The sequence below is a fragment of the Bombina bombina genome, chromosome 3, assembly GCF_027579735.1.
Source record: "Bombina bombina isolate aBomBom1 chromosome 3, aBomBom1.pri, whole genome shotgun sequence".
In the NCBI taxonomy this organism is placed as follows: domain Eukaryota; kingdom Metazoa; phylum Chordata; class Amphibia; order Anura; family Bombinatoridae; genus Bombina; species Bombina bombina.
In genome coordinates this window covers 149,371,314-149,389,817 of record NC_069501.1, presented here as the reverse complement: position 1 = coordinate 149,389,817, position 18,504 = coordinate 149,371,314, and the positions used below count along the sequence as shown (strand labels likewise).

Here is an 18,504-nt window from a genome sequence, read left to right as displayed (position 1 = left end):
TGTTATAAAGTTAGTATTCACAGTGCTTTATTTTGCAGTTATCGGTTAAAGCCAATTAGGGACAGATATAAAGCAAAGTAAGCCTTAAGAAGTCCGCATGTTCCAATTTAAGTTCTGGGAATTAGAAATTGCTCAGTTTTCAGAGCTAAATTTAATGAAAAGGGGGTAAATTAAAATAACGAAAATATATTGCAAAGTTGTTTCATATGTATAACATTTAATATATAAAAATCGCAAAGTGGTTTACTGTCCCCTTTATAATGATGGCGAGTAGCCTTTGATTTAGATGGTGAGAACACTAATACTGAGCCTCGAATAAAAAAAAAAAAAAAAAAAAAGCTACACTTATTTGAGCTAAAAATGTAAGAACATAGAAATATGAATGACACTTTCCTTTTTCAGAATTACCCCTCGACCAAAACAAAAATACACAAGAACGTCATTCAGAATATATTTGCAGTATATTTAATACTACTAATGTGACAACCTAAGTTTAGCATTTATATATCATTACATTGTAATTAGAACACTATTAGAAGTCAAATTCTAAGGCACGGTTTTCACTTTAGAATAATTTTTTTTTATATTTATTAGTTTTATATATAAAATATTAACTGAATAAATATGATCAATATAGAAAATTCTAAGTACAGTAAATTAAGCTTTTCTTAACATGGTTCTGTGCAAGTCACTATATATAAATATAATTCAACATCTTAAAAATCCTAGGCACTTATCTATATATAAACTATAACAAAAGTGTTTCCCAAAGTACTATGAATATATTAAGGTGCAACCAGTTTTCATCAAATTAAAAGAAAAAAAAAAAAAAAAGATATATATAGATATAAGTCTTGAAAAGACAGTTTGGTCCATCTGATCACACGCGCAACAGTATTAGTTAATCAAATCAAACAGTGATGACAATTGGTCACTATATGCAGATTAGTCCAGTGATTTCTTTCATTATGAACGATTGTAGGCAGCCACGGCATATGCCCATACACCTTGTTGCCTTGAGGGTGTTGATGAGTAGAAGCAAAACGTGGATGATAGTTGTACTGAGAACTATGCTTTTTCTTTGGAATCTTGCTCCATGCAGGTAGAGAATGAAACACAAATTCTGGTATCTGAGGGCAAATAAAAGAAATACAAATGAGATTGTAGAAATGTGTACTTTGATATGACACAGTAAGAGAGCATTTGAGCCTGGAAGTACAACTAATTGCTTGTCATGTCTATTTTTGGTACTTAAGATAAAAACCCTTGTTGACCAGTCTGGTCTTTAAATTTAGCCTCTACAATGAATTCTGTTCATGCTTCCGTTTGCAGCTGTGTCATTAGCTGCTTAGCAACACAATCTTATCAAAGCAACACACACGAGACGCTGGCAATAAAGAACCTTTAGCTGAATTTTACTCCGCTACTAGCAGACTGATACCTCAATATCACATGACATTTTAAAGCACTGCTAAATAACTGACCTCTTATGGGTAAATCTATAGAGAGCAAAAAACAGAAAATTTAGTGTCAAGAAAGCAAAGCATGTATATATTTTCCCCACCCCTTTCCTGACCATATCAGATAGTTTGTTGCCAGTTAACTTTAAATCTTTTTTAATAAAAAGGGACATACAAATGTTGGTTGTGTTCCAACAAAAAAAAAACAGCACTTTAGCATTGGTAATTAAAAGAAATAAAGTACAATTATCAAACGCCAACATTTTCAGATTTGCGTGCTCAAGTAGCTAATAATGACATCCGTCTATGACTTTATCACACAGGTTAGTGGCACCTCTAGAGCAGAAGTCTTTTTTTTATTAAATAAAAAAGAGTCAGCATTATCAGGAGCCAAACCTAAAATAAAGTGCGTGTGTCAGACTTTATATACCTAAAATGTACTGACTGACATCTACAATACATTAGTTTTTTACTAAGTGGCAAGATATGTACATACGTCCTTATCTGCTGTTTATCGAGACTTATTGCTTTAGTGCTTCTACTAGAGAAGATCTCATTTAGACTAGGGAGCACTTGGCCCTGCACCAATATATCATACACTACCGAAAGATCAGCAGCAGCTACTTATGCGCATGCGCACACTGGGACACCCCTAAATGGTTATCAAATGTGCCAAGAACTTGCTTTATATAAATACATCTATAAAAACGTATGTCTAATTTAATATCTACACACATTATACATATATTCACTAACATAAAGACCACACAGACTGTCTACACATAGTGAATATTGAAAAAGTGATTGTTGTCCCTTTAAAAAGGGACACTCAGGTTAAATTAAATTTTCATGATTCAGATACAGCATGTGATTTTAAACAACTTTCCAATTTACTTCCATTAAAAAAAATGTGCACAGTTTTATATTTACAATTTTTGAGTCACCAGATCCTACTGAGCATGTGCAAGAATTCAGACTATACGTATATGCATTTGTGATTGGCTGATTGCTATCACATGGTACAAGGGGAGTGGAAATATACATAACTTTGAAATTTGTTATAAAAAAAATCTACTACTCATTTAAAGTTCAGACTATGTGCTATTGCATTGTCTTGTTATCTTGCATTTGTTGATTATGTAAATCTAATGTGTTGACTGGTCCGTAAATATGATAACATTTTCTAATCAGCTAATAGTTTTCATACATAATCACATGATATTTCTAGTCAGTTACCTGACAACTGCCATTTGTGTTTGGCATCACCGAAGCTCCTTTTTTACTGTTTACGTAAACTTCTTCATCTGAGGAGGAGCCAGAGTGATAATCTGAGGTAATATTACCAGCAACAAAACTAACTTTCTGTGAGATTTCAGCCTTATCTTCATCCTCACTTTCAAAGCTTGACACAATAAAGGCGTGGTTTTTTTCACCATATCTAGAGCAGAAACAAAAACATTTTGTGAGGGCAGCTTGCAATCTTACATTTGTGTAAATTAAATGCATATATTAAACACTTTTCCTCATTTGACCAGTGCATGTTTATATTTATGAAAGGATTATGGTGTAAGCTCTGCTAAAAGGGGCAGTAAACACCTTATAATTACACAATATTTCTGTTGTCTTGCTATAGATTATATCAGCCAAGTTTAAACTTTTTTTTAAAAAGCCACATTTCACCCTCCATATGCTTTATTTGGAGGAGTGAACCGGGCTTTAGTCTGCAGAGAACAAGGTTAGTCATATTGTTAGTATAAAGTGAATTGTTTTGCAGTTTATTTACTAAAGCCAATTAGGGATAGATATGTAGCAGGGTTAGCTTTGATAAGTCAGCAGTGTGCAGTTCCAAATCTAAATATATATATATATATATATATATATATATATATATATATATATATATATATATATTTTTTTTTTTTTTTTTTTATATAGGGCTAAATTAAATCACATAATATGCATCAAAATAAAGTAAGTTAGAAAATGATTTTACTGTGCATAAATATACATATGCACATACAGTATTTCACAAAAGTGAGTACACCCCTCATTTTTGTAAATATTTTATTATATTTTTTCATGTGACAACGCTGAAGAAATGACACTTTGCAATAATGTAAAGTAGTGAGTGTGTAGTCTGTATAACAGTGCAAATTTGCTGTCCTCTCAAAATAAAAACACAGCCATTAATGTCTAAAGCATTGGCAACAAAGGTGAGTACACCCCTAAGTGGAAATATCCAAATTGGGCCCAAAGTGTCAATATTTTGTGTGGCCACCCTTATTTTCCAGCACTTTCTTAACCCTCTTAGACATAAAGTTCACCAGAGCTTCACAAGTTGCCACTGGAGTCCTCTTCCACTCCTCCATGACAACATCACAGAGCTGGTGGATGTTAGAGAACTTGCGCTCCCCCACCTTCCGTTTGAGGATGCCCCACAGATGATCAATAGGGTTTAGGTCTGGAGACATGCTTGGACAGTCAATCACCTTTACCCTCAGTTTCTTTAGCAAGGCAGTGGTCATCTTGGAGATGTGTTTGGGGTCGTTATGTTTTAATACTGCCCTGCGGCCCAGTCTCCGAAGGGAAGGGATCATGCTTCAATATTTCACAGTACATGTTGGCATTCATGGTTCCCTCAATGAACTGTAGCTCCCCAGTGCCAGAAGCAATTATGCAGGCCCAGACCATGACACTCCCACCACCATGCTTGACTGTAGGCAATACACACTTGTCTTTGTACTCCTCACCTGGTTGCCACCACACACGCTTGACACCATCTGAACCAAATAAGTTTATCTTGGTCTCATCGGACCGCAGGACATGGTTCCAGTAATCCATGTCCTTAGTCTGCTTGTCTTCAGCAAACTGTTTGTGGGCTTTCCTGTGCACCATCTTTAGAAGAGGCTTCCTTCTGGGATGACAGCCATGCAGACCAATTTGATGTAGTGTGTGGCATATGATCTGAGCACTAACAGGCTGACCCCCAACCCCTTCAACCTCTGCAGCAATGCTGGCAGCACTCATACGTCTATTTCCCAAAGACAACCTCTAGATATGACACTGAGCACGTGCACTCAACTTCTTTGGTCGACCATGGCAAGGGCTGTTCTGAGTAGAACTTGTCCTGTGAAACTGCTGTATGGTCTTGCCCACCATGCTGCAGCTCAGTTTCAGGGTCTTGGCAATCTTCTTATAGCCTAGGCCATCTTTATGTAGAGCAAGAATTTTTTTTTTCAGATCCTCAGAGAGTTCTTTGCCATGAGGTGCCATGTTGAACTTCCAGTGACCAGTATGAGAGAGTGTGAGAGCGATACCAAATTTAACACACCTGCTCCCCATTCACACCTGAGACCTCGTAACACTGACAAGCCACATGACACTGGGGAGGGAAAATGGCTAATTGGGCCCATTTTGGACATTTTCACTTAGGGGTGTACTCACTTTTGTTGCCAACGGTTTAGACATTAATGGCTGTGTGTCGAGTTATTTTGAGGGGACCGCAAATTTACACTGTTATACAGGCTGTGCACTCACTACTTTACATTGTAGCAAAGTGTTGTTTCTTTAGTGTTGTCACATGAAAAGATATAATCAAATATTTACAAAAATGTGAGGGGTGTACACACTTTTGTGAGATACTGTATATACAGGTTAACCATCCTTTTAATGTTTAATTACAAGGAGTATTCTAGTCTCAGTGCAACAGCAGCTATTCTATGTATTGAAAGTTTAGCTCCATCCTACCATATACCACTGTGCCTATGTTAACAGCTATGGATCAAATCCAACTACTTCAATGGCCTTCATCACCGCTTTAGCAGAGGATGGATCAGGTATAATGTATAGCTTGCTTATGATAAAAATTAGCACTTTGACATATATGCAACATACACAAACGTTTAAAAAATACAGCTATAACTGCTAGGCAATAGGGGGTATTTCACATCCACTAATTTAATGATAGCCCAGGACTGTGGCTGCTACATTAAATAAAGACTGTGTGGGCTATGAGAGACTGTGGAGTGTTGTCAGCAAATAGGAATAAACATGCAGGCATATATTTGGGTACATACAATAAAACCATGCGCTCAAAGGCGACCTCCTTTCTGCATACCGCTGTGATTGAACACAGTCGGCGGATTTCTAACTGTATCCCTATTACTAATCAACACACATCAAAAGTTGATTCAAGCTGGTCACTCATTCAATGCTGAGCGTATCATATAGTATACTCAGTGCATTCAACACTAACTCTGCCGTTAATATAGTATCTCTAAGTTAGCTGACTATTCAGTCTCCAACTAATCACCATAACAATAACAGTGGCAGGCTACAGAATGTGACTATATCATATTTGTAACAGATGTATAGTTTTTTCCCCAGTTTGATTAAAGTTCAAGTTATTTTTCACTCCACTATTGCGTCCCTCATAGCCCCGCCCACTGACGCGTTTCGTCACTTGTGCGTAACTTCGTCAGTGGTTAGGGGCGGTCTCAGCTTCTCTTATAGGCATATGTTGCCATGGTAATCAATTTTGTTGACAGCAGTGTTGTACTGCCTGGCGTCAACGTTAAATTCATGTAGGTCCGCAGAGGGTGCTCATATTTATTTACAACAAAATGGTTATTCTCAGTCATATATGTTTTACAAAATCTCATTAAATTGTCTTTATAATGTCTATTAAGTTCCACAGAAATTGGATGCGTAATGAGGATTTCAATATTGGCTATTTGTTTTTTTTGGAAATGTGTCATTCCTGTACAGGAAAATATTCCTGGAATACTCTTAATATCATACACTGAGGTTTTAACGGATACAAACACCTTTAAACACTCCTCAATTCGGTTTACTATTAATGTGCTCCTGGATGCATATCCAGTGTATGCACCTGTAGATATTTCTATACATATGTGTTATCGTCATTATCGTAATAGAGCATATCAATCAAATCTCAAAAATTAATGACTATTCAGGGGTATTTTTTGTACTTATTCCACAGAGTCATAAGATGCAGTTTTAGGGTATATTTTGCATATTATGTTATATTAAAACAGCCTACTAGGTATTTTTTCAATCCTGATCGCTTTAAATTATTAGCATACTGGGGTACTATCAGACAGGTATTATGGAATTTCTGTATTTATCCCAGAAAACATTTATATGAAATCACTTCATTTAGCCCTTTTGGTGTGGCTGATTGCAATTCATGGATCCATCTGCATTCCTTTTGCAGCAATATTTTATTAAAGTTACCTCTTCTGCCTTTTAGTTTTAGCTGTTTAATTGCAAAAAACGTATCATACTTGGCATCTGCATGGAATATATTCATATGCTGGGCTATTGGTATTGATCTATTCCATTTAATATACCAATATGTTCCAGAATCCTAGTTCTTAACTCCCTGGAGTTCTCTCCCACAGAGATCAAATTACATTTGCATATTGCAACACAAATAACCATTTTAGATCTACAGAAAGTTTTTATCTCATACTTTTTATTTGTATTGGGATTTGTAAACCATTTTGTTGGAATTATGTTTCTGCATGCTTTTTCAACGTCCGCATGTATAGAAACCTTTGGTTTCTCAAAGCCATGTTCTTGGTTTTGGTATCCAATAACGGCTGTTGGTAAGATATCTTTTAGATTTTGTGATCTTATATGTGTGATTAGGTTATTTTTGTCATTACCTCCAGTAAGTCAGGATCGTCTGTCAGTACGTGCCAATGTTTCTTAAAGATCTGACGTATTTTGTGATTATTTTCATCAAAAGTGCCTATGACTCATATGGACTGTTCCTTTCCCTGTATTGGTGTGCAGCCTATTGTAGTGTTTCTTAGTAAAGATCTTCGGTCTGAGGCTTTTGCTCTTTGATAGGCTTTCTTGAGACATTGGTTAGGGTACCCCCCCCCCCTCTTTAAACCTTTTTCTCAGTTCGAGTGCCTCTTTCTCAAAGTCCTCGTCTTTACTACAGTTTATCTATTCAAGCAGGCTGTTAGTTGATGTACTCTTCTATACAATTTAGTGCTCAGAACACCATCATTGTCTTTGATAATCAATAAATCCATGAATGCAATTCTTGTTTCATCTACTGTGTGTGTATACTTCATTCCATAAATGTTGTTATTTAACCATTTCATGAAATCTAGAAATTCATTTTTTGTGCCAGACCATAGTATTAGCACATTGATGTACCTCAAATAGAAGTCCATATGCTTCATATATGGATTGACATCCTGGTTCAGTATGCTCATTTGTTCTATCCAACCCAAAAACAGGTTGGCATATGTGGATGCGCATCAGGTACCCATCGCTGTTCCCATCTTTTAAACATATTTTGTTATTGAAAAGAAAATAATTGTGTGTTAGGACAAAATTTAGTAAATCAATAGTGAAGTCATCTTTCAAAATCCCCTTCGGATTTACAGTCTTTTGAAAGTGTTTTACAGCCTCAAGTCCTAGATCATGCATGATGTTAGAGTAGAGACTTTCTACATTAATGCTAGCCAGTAGTACATTATCATCCACTACATGTTTTCTAAGTGATTTAGTACATCCTTTGTGTCCAGTACATACAATGTCATGGTGTATACAAATTTCCTAATGTGTAGCTTTCAACCGCCGGTGTTTGTGTAAGAAGGAGATAGAGGTTAATGAACAAAGGAAAGACAGCTTCTAATTCAAGTCAAACCCGCAAATTGTGGGGACAATTGGTGCTCTCCCACCTGAATTACTACAGAGCTTCAGTCTCTTAATCTCAAGATGATGGCAAATGAGATCCCTCTAGTGGATCAGGAAATACGATTTGTTCTTTTCTCTTCATCTATCAGGTGATTGACACAGCAATAGCAATTACACCTTAGCGTTTTGGCATTGCCTGTCAATCACACAGGATTGTCACAAGTTAAAGGATTACTTCCTGTTATAATTTTTAAGCTAAACAACTAACATATTAAAGTTAATAAACATTAATTAAAACCTACTGACCTATATTTTCTCCAAAACAAAGTTTCATAACGTTCTAAAAGTTATATCTTTTATTCGCCGATGATGTCACGTTATCCTGCCCACTATTTTCAGCACTGAGTGTTCAAAATACTTAAACCAATAACTGTGTTTAAAGCGCCATTTTGGAACCTAGGTATTGTAAACGGATTGGTACAGAGCAAAGGATACCCACGGTGTGGGTGTGGAAAACAATTAAATTTGCAGACAAGATTTCTGATATACGGTAGAGATATGTTAATGAAATGTTATTGAGAAAAAGCATATTTGGGGTAGTTAGTTAGTTAGTAACAGGAATAGAAAATATTTACTTACAGTGGCCCTTTAATGTGAAGGGAAAATAATAATAAATGGGGGTGTTCCTGTTTCTAAACAAGCTTTCACATGCCCTAAATGGACAAGTGTAATTACTAATGCACAGGCATATGACATTCCCAACTTTATACAGATGTTACAAACTTACATCTAGAGACCAAGACAACTGCACAAACACAGTATCAACACAATCATATACAAAAGCCCATACTGAATACTCACTGGTCAGTTATGGCATAAGTAATAATTAAATTACTTTTTTTTTTAATAAAAACAAGTTTATTGGATCCATGCAATTCTAAAGGTCTTTTTAGTTGCCACTATGTATCAGTTAAATCTGATATATCTGTAACCAAACCTACAAAAAGCAAAGCAGTGCCTTTTATCCTTTAATAAAAGTGTCTCAGCATTGCCACCTGGTGGTCAGAAGCAATATTTCTGCTGTGCGATTTCTTTGATTCCATTAATTTTTACTTATATGAAACTAGGTGAACTTCTCCCCTTTTAAAAAGCAAAGTCCTCTGTCACAAACAGCCACTGATTTGGCACAGAAGCAGTTAATATTTATAGTTATATGCAGCAACAGAGGGGCATTCAGGTGTGGTTTTAGTTATATGACATAAAAATGAACATATTACTGTGCTTAGTTCAGCCACAGACACACAAGATTAAAAAGAGACAGATGCACAAACTGACAGGCCATGTGTGTAATGTCTATTTTAGCAACCTAAAGATAAAAGAACTCTCCCAACCCCTTTTGCTCTTGAGCATGGTATCACCTTGTGACAAGGTGACAACTAATTCAGCTGGGTGCCAGGCAAACTGGAGGCAGTCGTGATGATCCAGAAAGAACCCATTCTGTATCTATTGGGGTCATTATCAGTATTATGTACATCTCAGGAGAAAGATATAGTTTTTAATGGGATATTTAAATAAATATGTATACCAAATGAAAGAGCAACAAATTAACATACTTTTTGCATATAAGAATAAATGTAAAAGCAGTTTTTTAGGATAATAAAATGAACAGGAAATGCATAATTGTGCTCACCTTTACATCAAGACAACTCCCACACCTCTATTAACATAAAACAGCAAATTATGTTTAAAAAAAAAAAAAAAAAAAAAAAGGGACCAAGGATGCTTAGACAAGGCCATACAACCCAGCAGGCAATTTAAAAAGCTGTGAGCACGTCAGTCATTTAACTGGTGCAGTTATTTTCTATGTTATAAACTGGCATCTCAGGTTGTACTTTATGCCAATAGCAAGTAGGACGCATGCAATAAAATGCCATTTGTGATTTCTGGTATTTCTTTTTAGAATTCTCACCTGCAACACACTTCCCATGGATCCACCCATAGCGTGATTTCCTTTGGTAAACCGAGGTCGCCGTACGCTAAACCACAGAGAATGCACGCTTTTACTAGTTCAGGGTCGGCACCTTGAAACTTGTTTATTCTAATACACCTTTAAGGAGAAAAAAAAAAAAATGTTGATCGAAGACTAGATGATTATAAAACAGACACTTTATTTCACTTTCTACAACAAAAAGTTAGACTTTTTCTAAACAGTAAAAACTGACAAGATTAATTGTATCTAAAACTACAAAAAAATATTTGGGAATTTTTTTTTTTTTTTTAATTTCTGATCACCAAAATTAATCAGTCTACTCCCCTAAATATCATCCAAAGCATTTAATAAAATATGAGACGCTTTAACAGATAGAGCATTTGCAAACACAGTTTATGACCATCAAATGTAAGAACACTACAGTTAAAAATAGACGACCACTTGTTCTTAAGTAAAAATATGCTCACATTCTAGCGTGCTGGTGCCTGCATAGCCATAAGAAGGATACTTGCTGTGTGCATTAAAGTGATGGTAAATTTAACATTTTAATCCTATTCTATATTATTTTGTAAACTTCCCTTAATTCATCATTTACCTCCGTTATATTTTATAGCCCCCTCTGGCTGCCCACATGAAAATTAGATTTTTTTATTGAGGTGACATTTTCACCGCTAAACCAACAGGCAAAAAACCATCTCAATAAAAAAATATTTATCATGTGGACGGCCGTAGGAAGCTATAGAACTAAAGTCTTGCTTTAGCACATCTGAAAATAAAAAAAATGAAGGTATCAAAAGTAATATAGATTAATAATTGTATTTAAGTATGTGTTAAATTTACCATCACTTTAATTCTGCATATATATGAACAACAAGACTAGTGAATATAGATATTAGAGATTAGGATAAAGCCCTTAGCTATAGAAATGTTTAAACCTTAAAGGGACACTCAGGTTAAATTAAATTTTCATGATTCAGACACAGTATGTAATTTTAAAACAACTTTCCAATTTACTTCCACTAAAAAAAATGTGCACATTCTTTTATATTTACAATTTTTTGAGTCACCAGATCCTACTGAGCATGTGCAAGAATTCACAGACTATACGTATATGCATTTGTGATTGGCTGATTGCTATCACATGGTACAAGGGGAGTGGAAATATACATAACTTTGAAGTTTGTTATAAAAAAAATCTACTACTCATTTGAAGTTCAAACTAAGTGCTATTGCATTGTCTTGTTATCTTGCATTTGTTGATTATGCAAATCTAATGTGTTGATTGGTCCTTTAAACACTTGTTAAAGCTGAAAGGGCTTTTAATATAGAAATGTAGTAGAAAATAATAGCATCCCACATAACTGACTACTTTCGTACCAAATGTTAATTTATTATATGCACCAGTGCTAAAAACATAAAATGATCTTTCTTCTATATGGTATACTCTTTTCTCCTTGACTCAAAACCAATGAATTGCCACATATTATTCAGCATTCTGAATTTAGGAAGTTAGCAGCAGCTACATTTATTTTTAATGCCACGATTACTCATTTACAAACATGGTGGCAAAAAGAAATGACAGTATATGCACAGGCATTAAAGGGATATTTGTTTTTGTATCAAAATAATGTTATTTGTTCCCTCTCCCCTTTAAGGAGCTTAAAAAACCCCCCAAAAACTTAGTACTTCAAAAGGCTGCAAAATTGCCTAAAACCAGCTATTTGATTTGCAGCAAATGCAAGTTACACAAATTTACGTTCTGGCTTCTCCAGGCAGCATGGGTCAAGTGCAATTTTGGCACAAATGCTAGAGGTGTTAAATGTATTTGTGCACACAAAGTGCGGTTTATTTTTAAAAAAATAAAAATTAAGTACCATCACTTGCATAAAAAAAAAAAAAAAAAAAAAAAAAAACACTGGGTGTTACTGGCACATGGCTAAGAGGAGTCAAATCACTGTTTTCTGACACTAGATTAACTTAAAACCATTCATTTCTAAAGGCAGCCTAAAGTTGTCGTAATGGTATTGGGGGAGGGATCCCTGTTTTATGTTTAATACCAGTAGCTAGGGGGTACAATCACTGATTTGTTAGTTACTGGTAAATAATGGGATCAAGTAAAATATATATTATAAAGACTATGATGACAGTTTAAGGAGAAACCATTTGCATGACCTCCACCTACCACCCAACTAGCTGATCAGGTATAAAGAGCTGTTGGCAACTCTAAATATAAAGATCTGTGTGAAAAGGTGAAAATAACAAGAAATCTACAACACCTGTACGCTTGTCCTTTTGTTGGTGTTCCAGGATACCAGTGACCAGCGTATTTATCATGTAGAAATTTGGTTAAGGCATTGGAAAACCTATCAATCTCTTCCTTTTTTAACTTGCCATTCTTTTTTATTAGGCTTGAGAGAAAAAGCACCACGGCAGCAATTTCGTTCTTCATCTTAAAAAAAAATAAAAACATTCTGGATAGTCAGAACTGCATTTATCTACATTTTTTAGTCATAATACTGTAATGAAATAGAGCAACTTGACTGTTTTTATTTTCTCAGGGTCACAAATTGAACAAAAAGTACTACAGAACAATAATAATTGTGTTCAATGTAAAGGAAATGATATGCTTAATAACAGTAATTATCTTAACCTAAACGCTTCTTTAAAAAGAACACAGATGTCAAAATGAAATGCTCAGATTTCAGACACAAAATGTCATTTTAATTGCTTTTCCAGTTTACCTCTGTCTCCTGATATAATTTATTTTCTTAGGGCATACTGAAGTATGTTCAGGAGTGAGCATGTCCGAAGCACTATATTCATAACTGTAGCCATATAACGCTCAAGACACGTGCATGCTCCTGAGTTAAAGGGACATTTTGGTCAAAATTGAAATGCACATGGATGAATTACATCTTTGCAATATACATGTGTTGGCAAAAATGCTTTTTGTACAAGATATCACTGTTTTAGTCTTAACATTTGTCTCTGCATTTGAAGCATAGCTAGATTTTCTCAGTGCACAAGCATTTTAAATGCTGAAGCTACTCAAAGAGTCAGTGGGGCTTGTATCGTGTCAACAATTAAACTGAGTCATTACCAGATGGTAGAAGCACCTTAGGCTCTCTGAGCAAGTGCTGTGTTTAGCGTGCTGGTGCACAGTGCATACTCAAATACACCTTTGAAACAGCTATAGCTTTCATTGTTATCATTTTTGTTAGTACATATATGTTACAAAAATGCTTCTATTCAAAACTGAAATGCATCCATGTGGATTCTAATTTTGGCTGGAATGTCCCTTTAAGAATGTTCTGACGGAATGAATCTAAGTTTCAACAAAAAGGAAACCAAAATACTGGAAAACAGGAAAAATAATGAAATGTAATTTAAGTCTGAAAGTTGCTGGTTTACCATTGTCTGTAGAGAAGCTTTATCCTGTAACATTCTACACAGTGTTTGCTTGATCAGTATAAGAGTTTATTTATAAAAGTCTTTAAAAAGCCACAGCAAATGATTGAAAAACTATCTTTATTGTGTATATTCTATTTCAAGGTGCATGTTCCTGCGCTGCAAAACAGAAACTTTTCAACAAAAGGAAGGTTTTAAAATGTGTGAATATTGTAGCACATAATTCAATTACGGATATATACCATGCATATTATATACTGTATGTATTTACAGGGCTTCAGTGCCCCTATAATGCTTTTAAAAAAGGGACTTAAAACATGTTTTTTAATGTTTCGGACAGAATACAATTTTCAATACCTTTCCAGTTAAATTCTATTACCAAATTTGCTTCACTCTCTTGATATCCTTTAGTGAAGGAGCAGCAATGCATTACAGGGAGTTAGCTCAACATGTTATTTGAGCCAATGACAAGAGACAAATATGTACAATTACCAACCAGCAGCTACTTCCTAGTAGTGCATTGTTGCTGCTGAGCCTACCTAGATATGCTTTTCAACAAAGAATTCCAAGAGAATGTAGCAAATTATATAACAGGGCATGCAATTAAAAAAACAAGCTTCCAATTTACTTCTGAATTATGAACGAATAATTTTGGGTTTCGTGTCCCTTTAAAACTATCATTTAGCTATGATTCAAAATAAGTACTACAACAGTTTAAAAAGGTACATTCCAAACAAAATTGGAATCCACGTGGATTCATTTTAGTTATGAATAGAATCATTTATATAATATACAGTATGTATTAGCAACAATGCTTCTTATAAAAGCTATAACTGTTTCAGAAGTGTATTTAAGTATGCACCGTGCACCAGCATTTTTAACAGCACTTCCTCAGAGAGCCTAAGGTGATTGGTAATGGCTCAATTTGTTATTTATTGATAGGATACAAACCCCACTTGTGCTCTTAACAGCTGCTGTATTTAAAATGCTGGTGCACTGAGAATATGTAGCTATGCTTCACATGCACAGAAAAATGTTAACATTAAAACAGTGATAACTTTGACTAGAAGCATTTTTGCCAATACATCTATATTGCAAATATGTTTTTATTGAAAGATGTAATCCATCTATGCGCATTTATATTTTGACCGGAATGTCCCTTTAAGGTTAATAAAAAAAAAAATATATATCAGCTATGTGAATCATCAGTATTTAGAAAATATTTAGCGTTAACAATTATGTTTAAATCGATTGCGTCTCTCTGGTTACCAATATTAGCCCTATTCAAATAAGAACCAAAACACCATTGTAAAATATCAAGAGCGAGCAAAAACAATGCGGAATCAGTATTCCTGTGGTCTGCTATAAACTCAAATGAATGTTATTGTGTCTGGTTAATACAGCACACAGGCGTGACGTCTGCCACATAAGGAACAATAGAAAATATCTTGCACCTGCGTCCTTAGATCAGCACAGGAAATGTTGTATAGAATTTGTGTTTTACAAGTATCCTGTCACAGTAACATTACAATGTCAGCATACAGAAGTATTGCAGGTTTGTGTCTAACTAGGAAATAACACAAAATATCCTCTAATTGCCTGGGAGACAATTCAACCATATAACCACATTACATTAATATTTATAATACTTAAAGGGACAGTATACAATATTGTTTTAAAAAAATATAGCTAATCCCTTTATTACCCATAACACTTATATTAAAGGGACAAACTTTCATGATTCAGATAGGGCATGTAATATTAAACAATTTTCCAATTTACTTTTATCACCAATTTTGCTTTGTTCTCTTGATATTCTTAGTTGAAAGCTTAACCTAGGAGGTTCATATGCTAATTTCTTAAACCTTGAAGGCCGCCTCTTAAGAATGCATTTTAACAGGTTTTTCACCACTAGAGGGTTTTAGTTCATATTTTTCATATAGATAACACTGTGCTCATGCACATGAAGTTACCTGGGAGCTATCACTGATTGGCTAAACTGCAAGTCTGTCAAAAGACCTGAAATAAAGGGGCAGTTTGCAGAGGCTTAGATACAAGATAACCACAGAGGTAAAAAATATATAAATATAACTGTTGGTTATGCAAAACTGGGGAATGGGTAAAAAAGGGATTATCTATCTTTTAAAACAATAACAATTCTGGTGTAGACTGTCCCTTTAATATACTTTTTACCTCTGTGATTACCTTGTATCTAAGCATCTTCTGACAGACCCCTGATCACATGACTTATGTATTGACTAGCTTTTAGTACTGTGTTGTGCTAAATCTTAACCTTTTAATGCCGTTCTATTCCGTCATAATTACACTGGGCTTTAGAGCCATAATGACGGAATAGAACGTCACAGCCAACGGCTGTCCTGAAGCCTTCTGTGCTTCCAGGATTTAATCGCGGTCTGGAGAGCGTTCCTAGGGTTGTAGGGACGCCCCCCAGACGCGATCCAATAATTGAAATCTGGTGATCGTGTGCACGATCGCGTGGTTTCAATTTGTCTACATCGGAACAGTTGTTCCGATGTAGACATTTTAACCCAGTCACGAAAGGGTTAAATAACTACTTGGACGTGAACACATTGTTAGCTATATGACCCACATGAACCAGCAGTCTCCTGTTGTGAAAAGAAAATACAAAAGCATGCGATTAAGAAGCTGTCTATAGAGGCTTTGAAACAGGCAGAAATGTAGAGGTTTAAATGTTATAAAGTGTATTAATCTAACAACGTTTGTTGTGCAAAGCTAGGGAATGGGTAGTAAAGGCATTATCTATCTTTTGAAACAATTTTAGTATAGACTGTCCCTTTCAAATGTTTATTGTTTACAAAGATAGATAATCCCTTTATTACCCATAACCAATACTATTATATCAATACACTTTTTACCTCTGTGATTACCTTTTATCTAAGCCTCTGCAGACAGACCTCTTATTTCAGTTCTGTTGACAGACATGCATTTTAGCCAATCAGTGCTAACTCAAATAACTGCATGTGTGTGAGCACAGTGTTATCTTTATGACATGTGAACTAGCACTGTCTAGCTGTGAAAACTGTCAAAATGCACTGAGATAAGAGGCGGCCTTCGAGGGCTTAGAAATTAGCATATGAGCCTACCTAGTTTTAGCTTTCAACAAAAAATACCAAAAGAACAAAGCAAATTTGATGACAAAAGTAAATTGGAAAGTTGTTTATAATTGCATGTTCTATCTGAATCATGAAAGTTTAATTTTGACTAGACTACCCCTTTAAAGCATACTTATATCAATCAACAATGTGAAAGCAGCAAAATGACAAATTAATTCTACTGTATGTTAAAGGGACAGTAAAGTAAAAACTGAACTTTAACGATTCAGACAGAGCAAGCAATTTTAATCCCCTTTCCAATTTACTACTATTAGTTCATTTGCTTTGGTCACTTTGTATCTTTTGTTGAAAAGCATATCTAAATAGGTCCAGAATCAGCAATGTACTACTGGGAGCTAGCTGCTGATTGTATGCTGCACATATATGCCTCTTCATTGGCTCAGAGGTGTTCAGCTAGCTCCTAGTTGTTGCTACTTCAACAAGTACAAAGCTTTAAAAAAAAATTTTTATAAATCAGAATAAAGGCACCGGCCAGACATTGTTGTAAATTTCCAGAGGGTGCATTTACCTTGTGGTTTGATGATCAGTGAAGGTTCAGACTGTCTTATGCTACAGTGCTCAATAGTGATTCTTTAGGTCACCTTCAGATCACAGACAGAATCCATCTAGGGACACAAACTGCCTCTGTGGTTATCTGGTAAATGTTGAAGATTGTGAGATCTAAAAAAGACCGAAGAATAATAAACACAAGGGACAGAACAGGAAATGAAAAGCTTTAACAACAACAGCAGATAGCTTGATTAGATGCTTGTGTCTGTCCCTCTCTATTAAACACATGGGGAAATACAGATTTCTTTCTTTAATGTATTGAGGTTTCTAATAGCACAATTTTATTAGTAGATAAATGAAACAATCTACCTGGTCAGACTATGTTTTTCCATTTATTAGATTTGGGCAACAAGTATTCTCGCAGTTCTAAATAAAGTATATGCCACACATGGAGACACAAAACCCTTATTGGGACATACAAACTTAAAATGTATTTCCTTAAAAAGGATATAAAAACACAAAAAATGTTATTTTGTTATTCAGAGAGAACATACAAGGTTTAAAAAATAAATAAAAAAATTCCAATTTACTTGTTTGATTTGCTTCATTCACATGATATTCTTTGTTGAAGATACCTTGGTAGTTGTCTGGAGCAGTACATGGCAGGAATTAGTTCTGCCATCTAGTGCCCTTGCAAATGGATAACATTCTTGCAAAGCTGCTGCCATAAAGTGCTCCAGACACGTGCACACTTCTTTTTTGTTTGTTTTTGTTTAAAAGCAAAACGAGAACAAAAATAGATTAGAAGTAAATTAGAAAGTCGATGCTTGCTCTATCTGAATCAGAAAAGTACAATTTTGGGTTTCAAGTCCCTTTAACTGTCGAGGGGGGGTGAATGTAATGTTTAGTATAGATAAAGCTGTAGGTGCCGCCATATTGAAATCCGTTTCCTTCTTTGCAAAGGGCAATATGGAGAATTATAAATGGGTCAATAGAGTTTGTAACCAATCACTGTGCTAAATATAGCAAGTCTGGGCTCTGCACTAGAACAGGAATTAGAAACCACATCATTTCCAGAATTAAATTACAGGGAACAAAAAGGGACAAAAACCATTTGCAAAGTTGTTTTTTTAACTAAAAATTAAACATTTTATATTACAATCTAAAAGTGTATAATTATATAAACCATATATATTCATAGGTTTAAAACATTAATACAACTAATAGAACTTCAACTTTAAAAAGGCGGTGGGGGGTCTCACAATTGTAGGTTATTGTCATAAAAACTGGCAGTTCACCTAATACTAAATGCTCACAGGTT

The 18,504-nt window shown here is 35.0% G+C and overlaps 1 protein-coding gene across 1 annotated transcript in view; it reads right to left on the bottom strand.

Moving 5' to 3' along the window:
- Positions 1-442: 442 nt before the first annotated feature.
- The window catches only part of BTG3 (BTG anti-proliferation factor 3), a 31,348-nt gene continuing 13,286 nt past the window's right edge, over positions 443-18,504 (bottom strand). Inside the window, exons 2-6 of the mRNA XM_053704559.1 lie at positions 17,203-17,354; positions 12,408-12,580; positions 10,111-10,248; positions 2,697-2,898; positions 443-1,130 (exon numbers count right to left, since the gene is read on the bottom strand). Of these exons, the coding sequence (XP_053560534.1) occupies positions 906-1,130; positions 2,697-2,898; positions 10,111-10,248; positions 12,408-12,580 (738 nt within the window). The 5' untranslated portion in view covers positions 17,203-17,354 and the 3' untranslated portion in view covers positions 443-905. The remainder of the gene's footprint in view (positions 1,131-2,696; positions 2,899-10,110; positions 10,249-12,407; positions 12,581-17,202; positions 17,355-18,504) is intronic.